At 44.4% G+C, this 7891-nt stretch overlaps 1 protein-coding gene across 4 annotated transcripts in view; it reads right to left on the bottom strand.

Moving 5' to 3' along the window:
- Positions 1-539: 539 nt before the first annotated feature.
- Positions 540-7891, bottom strand: part of Edem1 (ER degradation enhancing alpha-mannosidase like protein 1) — a 32041-nt gene continuing 24689 nt past the window's right edge. For all 4 annotated transcript variants that reach the window (XR_015685459.1, XR_015685460.1, XR_015685461.1 and 1 more), the window contains 3 exon segments: positions 7460-7556; positions 5330-5533; positions 540-4296 (listed from right to left, as the gene is read on the bottom strand). Coding sequence is in view for 1 of the 4 variants with exons in the window: in NM_001305279.1 (NP_001292208.1) it covers positions 4207-4296; positions 5330-5533; positions 7460-7556 (391 nt within the window). In the remaining 3 variants the exon portion in view is untranslated.

Raw genomic sequence — 7891 nt, 5'->3', positions numbered from 1 at the left:
CACTGCTCCTCCATCTTAACCAGAGAGACAACAGAGAACAAGCTCCAGAAACACAGGTAACAGCACTGAGGATGAACCACTGCCAGGGGACCCAACAGGCCAGCAACGGGACACACAACAGGGGCTTGTCCACAAGCGAAGAAAGTGTTATCTTCAGGACATTCACATCCAAACCTAAACATAAAGCTGGGACGGACATTGGAGAGAAATCTCACAAAGAAACCTAGAAAAACAAAACAGGGGGCCAGAGAGACGGCTCAGTGGTTAGAGCACTGACTGCTCTTCCAGAGACCTGAGTTCAAATCCCAGCAACCACATGGTGGCTCACAACCATCTGTAATGGGACCTGATGCCCTCTTCTGCTGTGTCTGAAGACAGCTACAGTGTACTCATATATAATAAGTAATAAATAAATCTTAAAAAAAAAACAAAAACAAAAAACTAAAGACTTTAGTCATTGAAACTTACGGTTTCTCCAAATGATTTTCCCTTGTCCTGAAAAAAGTGAATATATCCAAGCATGCAAAGGAGAAACGCAGTGACAACTCAAAAAGAGAATCTTTTAATAAAAATTATCCATAAAAATCCTAATAAATTTCAAAGAACAAGATATTCCTTAGTACATTTATAAAAGAACGTCTGGTCCTTTTACAAAAATCTCTCATTTAATTTAAATACAGTTCATATTTACAGATTAAACATGAAATATCTATGGTCGCCAAGCATATTGCACATCACAGAGAGAGAGAGAAACATTTGTGCATCTCAGTAAGTTTGCCCAGAGTGTCCAACTCTAGACTTTTTATTTTGTAGAAACACATTTACTTTTTGTGCGTGTAATAAATAAAAACGCAGCTTGTGGGATGCTACTTAACACTAAAACAAAATATCCTGAAAAATATTATTTGTTTCCCTCTCAGAGAGAGAGAAGCAGTGAAGCAGTTTCACAGGTACTTGATATCTGTTGGTTATTCGCATCCAAATTCAAGGGGGACCTTAACCTGAGCCCCACTGAGTCACAGCCACAAGGCCCACACCCATCATTGGCTCCAATTCACTAGGGGTCCCTGCCCTGCAGGGAAGAGGCACTAGATCAGGTGCTGGACAGCTTGGACAGAAAAGCAAAGAGCAGCACCTTCTTCTCAAGTCCCTGCTTGGCCACTCTGGGCCTGAGGTGACCCAGCCGCCCTACCCTCTGACCAGCACTATTTTTGTCCATGTCAAGAGAACACGACCTCAGAGCCCTGAAGAAAAGCGATGTCTAATGTAGAGTCTACAAGATCCAAAGTGAAGAACCGCAGCGGGCACTCATTCACTGAGCTGGTGGGGAGATGGGTGAGAGGGTCACTTTTCTTGAGAGACAACTGCGTACATTCAAACCAGGAAAGCATGGACTCCGAGAGAGTCCTCCGGGCAGGAACTACCCTCACATGCTTTTATTTCGACACACAGAAAACCATCTGAATGCCATGTGCAGAGTCCACAGTCCAAGACAAGAGAAGCCCAGACGTCAGAACTAGAGACCCACTTACCAAAAGCAAGCTCCGAGAAAAGAGCAGGGAGAACTCTAGGGAGGTTTGGAAAACAAGCCTGTTTTCCACAGCAACCAAAGCTATCAGAAAGGCAAACATTCCTCTGTCGCCTCTTCCAGGAGAATGGAGTTGCTCTGTCACAGTATTTAGAGCAGCTAAGGCAAGCCTGTTGGTTGTAGAACGGGCTCTACCACAACTAACCATACGACAGCCAGCCTGCCACGTAGTCTGCAACTTTGCATATGCTGGCCAAACTGGACACTAGATGCTGGCTACTCCTGGGAGCACAAGCATGGTCACAAACATCCATGCAGCTATCTGTTCACATTCCAGCCATTTCTGGAACAAAGCAGTGAGTTAGAAAAATTTTTTCCCGTATTTCAGCACAGATTGGAAGGAATAGCAAACATACTGTAATATATACATCGCAGCTGCTGGCATTCAGGAAGCAAGCAAGTAGGCTTCGAACTTGACTCAAATAATGTTCTTTATATGACTGGCAGTAGACAGTGTTCTTCATCCAGCCCCACAAATCATTGACTTTGGTCTGAGCAGTCTAGAAGCTCAATAATAAAATTTATAGGCATTATCTTCCTTACCCTCAGCCTTGTTAACAGATGAAACATAGTACCCAAATGTCAAGAGGGTTTACGACTTAGTAAAAATACATGGCACATCTGCCTGTACCCGAGACCCACTGGCAGCACTCACGGCACCATGGTACTTCCAGACACAGATCACGACTGCAAGAGCACAGGAAGAAGTAACCCAAGCTGGCTCAAGAGCAACGGAACAAGAACCCAGATGAGAGAGAACTGTTGGGTGCTGACATACACTGCCATTGCCAAACAACCAGACGGATGTGGGGAAGATGAAAAAGAGAAGCCTGAGGGGCGCTTCCTTCCCTGATGTCTTCACTGTCCCTAGCGGGTCATTCACAGTCACACGTAAACGTGCCTGGAGCAAAGGTAAAAAGGGGTGTGCACACACAGGCCTGTGCATGCATATGTTTAATACTTTTACTGAGTTATCGAAATATGTAAAACAGATAATCTGCTCAAAGAAAGCTTTGTATACAGTAGATGAGACATTGAAGACATAGAACAATGCTTGTGAGATCAAAAGAAAAACATTCAATATTCTTAAATAAATAAAACCAATTGCATAGTAAGTATTTAAAAGATGACAGTCACTTCTGAAACCCCATTTCTAAACTTGCCAAGGAACTGAATTATATTTATTTTCAAAACAGTACCACATATTGAAGAAAGACTATAATTTCTCCCTTTTAACTAAAAATCCAATGATTCAGATGAGGCTTTTTTCCCTGGCTATAGGAGACTGGAATGAAATAATTTTAAGTGTCTATTAATAGTGTGGAGGGAAGACATAAGATATGTGAGGTTAGACCAGCTTTCTCATAAACTTCCTACCCTTTGCCTAGGATGCCTTGACCTGTCCCAGTGAAAGGAGGCCAAGCCAGGGGCAGGCCCAGCTCTGCTTTTTAGGAACAGTTTGAGCAAACTTCCCATTCGCAGGGCTTCTCATTTCACCAGGAAACAACAAAAGCTCTTCCTCGTAATTTCCTCCTTTATGCCTGGCTAAAAATCATAGGTTAAAGGCAAAGACTGACAAACTGGTTTCCAGGAATCGTCCTCACACACACCCTGCTCCTTATTGGTCCCATCATATGACAATACAAAATGGGCTATCTGTAGCAGTGGTTGTGACAGCCCATGGCCCAAACAAAACCCATAAGGCACTAATCTAAAGTCCATATCACACAGAGAAATGGCTCAAGGATGTCAGAAAGTCATCTGATCATTTCTTTGTCCCTGATTAGCTAATTGGCACTACACATAAGCCAAGAAAAAAAAAAAAAACAACCCAGAAGTCTAAGCCAAAGACGGTCAGCATTGTGCATCCTTGGCTATGAAGCACGAGGGACGGAAGCTCACAACCCTAGGGCTTTCCTCTCCCTAGAAGGCACCTGGTTCTGGAACCATGGAAGTTCTTCAGGTAAGGTGATGTTCAAAATAAATGCTAAATACAGTATAAAAGATCTGTTAGTTATCTCTTAGATTTCAACTTAACTTTAAAGGCTGCCTGTAGATTTTTTGGCTAGACCATTACACTAAAACAAGTAACACTGAATAAATTACTTTAGGATGCAGTGAATTTCCCTCATGTGATCCAAAGACCACAGCTGGCTATCTCGGGGACAGCCCAATGATCCCGTAAGAGACAAAGGATGACACTTCGATTGCAGTAAGTATGATGCCAAGTGACCCTCAGAATCTTTACACAGGAATTGCATTCCTGATCCTCTAGCAAAGAGGTAGCGATACTTCAGCACGTAGGGGCTTCTAGTCATGAAGTTGGGAAGAATAATCCAGAGAGGCTATATCCATTGTGCTTAACAACATCAGTATATCACAAGAAGCTCGCCACGGAGCTTCCCATTTCTAATTTTATCCTTCAGAAAAAAAAAAAATAAGAGTATTTTATTAAACAGAAGGAAAGCACTAAGTGCAAGATTCAACCAGAGGTGAGTAAGAGCTGGACAGAAACTTCTAGAGCATCACAGATGGACAGACTCCACCGCTTCCACCTCAGAGGAGATTTTGGTATGCTTGGGTTTGGTTTAAGGTCTGGCCACATCGAGGTGAGCAGGTCAAATCAAGCCAACCATCTGGTCGATCTGGCGCATGTAGATGCTCTTTAAGGGCAGGGAGTATCTCCTCTCATCAGGAACACGATTGCACTGGAAGACAAAAGGGAGAAGATGTGAGATTTAAATTAAAAACCCAGGGAATGTGAGCCCATGGCTGGCGACATTTCAGACAAATGCCTCTCCGTTCTGGGGAACTATTCTGTGTATTAAAGGATAGTTAGCAGAACAACATCCCTGGCCTTTTCCACTTAAGGGACCAGCAACAGCTCCCCTCCTCCAGTTGTACCAAAAAAGACTCCAGACACTGCCAATGTCCTGAATGAATGGCCTGACTCATGGCAAATGTGAAGCCACTGAAGGCTATATGAGATCATATCTCAAAATACAAAACAATGAACAAGGTAATTTAAAAGAGTGACTCCTTTCCCTGTCCTACTGGTGGGTGGTGGGTAGTCTAGCTGAAATCTTCTCCATGGATCCCCTCTTCACCCTCTTCCATTGGTCTAGCCTGAACAAGGTCTAGCCAAGTGTTCTGATGGACTACAGCAACATTCCTTGCCCTCTGGCTTCTTGTGGAAACAGCCAAGGAGGACTGCCAGTAAGAGATCAAGGACAGTGTGAGGCATGGTGACACCCATCTGTAAATCTAGGAAGTTAATGGCTGGGGAACCAGGGGCTCAAGGCTAGCCTCCACTACACAGAGCCCAAAGCCAGCATGTGCTATATTAGTATATGGAACCTTGCATCAAAATAAAACAATTACAACTCCACTCCAGAGACATCAGATGAAGAGATGTGGAAGGTGTTGATACTGCTGGCTTCCTCTCTGAATGTCCCTGAATCCAGATCTAAGCAGTGAGACCTGCCGGTGGCCTTGCTCCATGCAAGACTACCTCTCCAGGATGCTGTATTATTTTCTACCTGCCCCTGCAGCCAGGACTGATGTCTATACTGCTGGTCCATAATTTCTCTACATTCGAGTACACCTTTGTAAGTAGTCCCTTTATGAACTCTTGTCAAATTATACAATCCAAGTGTGCCATCTATTTCACGTCAGAACTCTTGACTACAAAAGGAGTTAATATTTTCTCTTTTCCCACCTGCAGAGGAAAAAGCAACTCACATTAGAACTGGAGTTAATGACTCTAAGCTCCTGAGACTTAGGCCTGTGCACAAACTTTTCCTCTTGGTCCCGCTCCCCATCTTCAGAGAAGAATTCCTTCCAAGGCAATTCCCGAAGACGTTTGTCCACAGATATGATATGGCCCTCAGTTGTAAACATGTATCTGGTTCCAGATTTGTGTACTGGATTCTCTTCATCAAACAGCTAAAGACAGAAAAAAGAAGCAATAAAAAAACCACATTGGCTGGTAGAGTGGCACATAAATGTAACCCCAGCCTAGGGAGGCAGAGGTAGGCCAATCTTTATGAGTTTGAGGCTAGCTTTGTCTACATAGTGAGTTCTAAGCTAGCCATAGCACAAAGAGAGAAGGGGAGGAGGAAGGGATGAGGAGGGGAGTGGAGGGGTGGGGGAAGGGCGGGGGAAAAGAGAAGGAGAGGAGGGGAGGGGAGGAGAGGGGAGGGGAGGGAAGACGAGAGGAGAAGAGAGGAGAGGAGAGGAGAAGAGAGGAGAGGAGAGGAGAGGAGAGGAGAGGAGAGGAGAGGAGAGGAGAGGAGAGGAGAGGAGAGGAGAGGAGAGGAGAGGAAGCTAGGAAGGATGAAGGGGAGGGAGAGGGAAAGGGAGGCCTAGGGAGGGCATATGGCTCTGGTAAGTCCTTACAGAGCAAACGCAGCCCCTGGGGTCAATCCCTAAGACCAACTTTAACAACAAGCCTACAACTGGTAATTGGAGAACTTTTTGAACTAACTCACAGCAAAGGGTTCTGAGCTGCTAGGGAACAAAACCAGATAAAAAGGCATCAGTTAAAAGTCCTGATTTCCGAGGTTGGGGATTTAGCTCAGTGGTAGAGTGCTTGCCTAGCAAGTACAAGGCCCTGGGTTCGGTCCCCAGCTCCGGAAAAATAAATAAATAAATAAATAAATAAAGTGTAAAAAAGTCCCGATTTCCAGCCCAAAGTAGCAATGCTCTATTTTTGTTTAAATTTGCATACTTGAATGAACCCTGACCCTCACTCCTTCTCCAGAACCAGAGAATCAGAAACCCCAGGTCCAGGATCAGGCAGTCTATAAGTACTCCCCAGAAAGTTTTCAAACCTCTCCCTAGAGTCCTCACACCTAACCCTAGAACTAACTGCCCTCCACCTTGTATACCCTGGGCCACAAACAGATGCTGGAGGGGAAAACCATAGACTTTACCATCACCTTAGCCACAACTTGACTTCACACAAGATCAGCACAGGCATTTGTCAAAATTCAATTCTCCAGCCCAATTCTCTTCAAAAGTTTGGACTCAATGTAAAGGAAGTCTTAACAGGGGCTCTAGCTAGGGTCATTGCTACCTAGCTAGCCCCAGGCCTGGGAACCAGTGAACTAAAGGATACAACCTATCCTTACTGCTACTGCCCTTGAGTCAATCCTTTGTGCCTGCAAAGTGTTGTTTGTATGTAGCCATGATAGAAGAGAGCCTACACACATGAGCATACAGGCACTACACATGCTTGTGACAGAATCTAAAAACTGAAATAGTCCTGGACATGACTCAAGCCTCAGTTCTGCCAATCGGTCACCCTAAGACCACGGCAAGTTGGCTGACCTCTCAATGTAAGCTGTAGTTCCCAAAAGGATACAATGAAAAATAACTATATAATCCATGGTCTCTGCTAGGTCCAGACATTCTCCCCCTACCCCCAGGAGGACCAGGAGGCTCTGCTGTACCTCTGAGCCAGCACCACATGACAAGAGCCATAAACACCACTCTCATATTGGAAGTGTAGCTCACTGGTAAAACACCTGCCTGGTTTGCACAAGGCTCTGAGCTCAACACTGCTTTCCTCCGCACAGAGCCTACAGAATACCAGCAAAGCTGATTTTCTCTCCGTCCTTACCAGCACTTCCCACAACAACCAACCATGAGCTCATTTCTGTTTACATGACAAATAACTTCTCCAGGAAGTTAACAACCATGAAAGACAGCAATATCCTTTTGTCCTGACCAGGCCTGTAACTCCCAGAAAGTACAACATCCAGTACAATGTAGACAAGTGACTAGTAAATATTTCTTGTACAGAAGACTGCACAAATGTTTCCTCTCTGAAGCACTAAATACCTCTGGTTAATCTTGCAACACACATACCAGATACAAGTATTTGCAAGTCTCGCTGAGGAAGAAGCTCTCCATCCGGTCTTCTTTAGACTTGTCTATGACATGGTGCAGCGTGGCATATCCACATCTACAAAACAAGGGTCCAGTTAGCCCTGCCGTAGGCTCCTTCCCCTGCACTCATTGCCTGTCAGAATATTCTGTTACAGGGAGAATCAGCCTACTTCTCTAACACCTCATAAAAAATAACTTTGCTGGGTCAAAGAGTAGTTCCTGGCTTTTGTTTTAACATGAATTGTTTGCAAATTTACTTGAGAGAATTCTTGGATTGCTTCTTCTCAGGTTAGCTCCAAGCTTGAGGTGAGGACTGTGTTGTGAAACTCAGCATCATGAAAATCACTGGCAATAAATTTTGAAGGACTGACTTAGCTATCCACTTATTTGTGGAACTGCATTAGTATTAGC

Source organism: Rattus norvegicus, chromosome 4 (assembly GCF_021556685.1).
Source record: "Rattus norvegicus strain SHRSP/BbbUtx chromosome 4, alternate assembly SHRSP_T2T, whole genome shotgun sequence".
NCBI classification, from domain to species: Eukaryota; Metazoa; Chordata; class Mammalia; order Rodentia; family Muridae; genus Rattus; species Rattus norvegicus.
The sequence above is the reverse complement of the archived record's forward strand: the minus strand, read 5'-3'. Positions and strand labels throughout refer to the sequence as shown.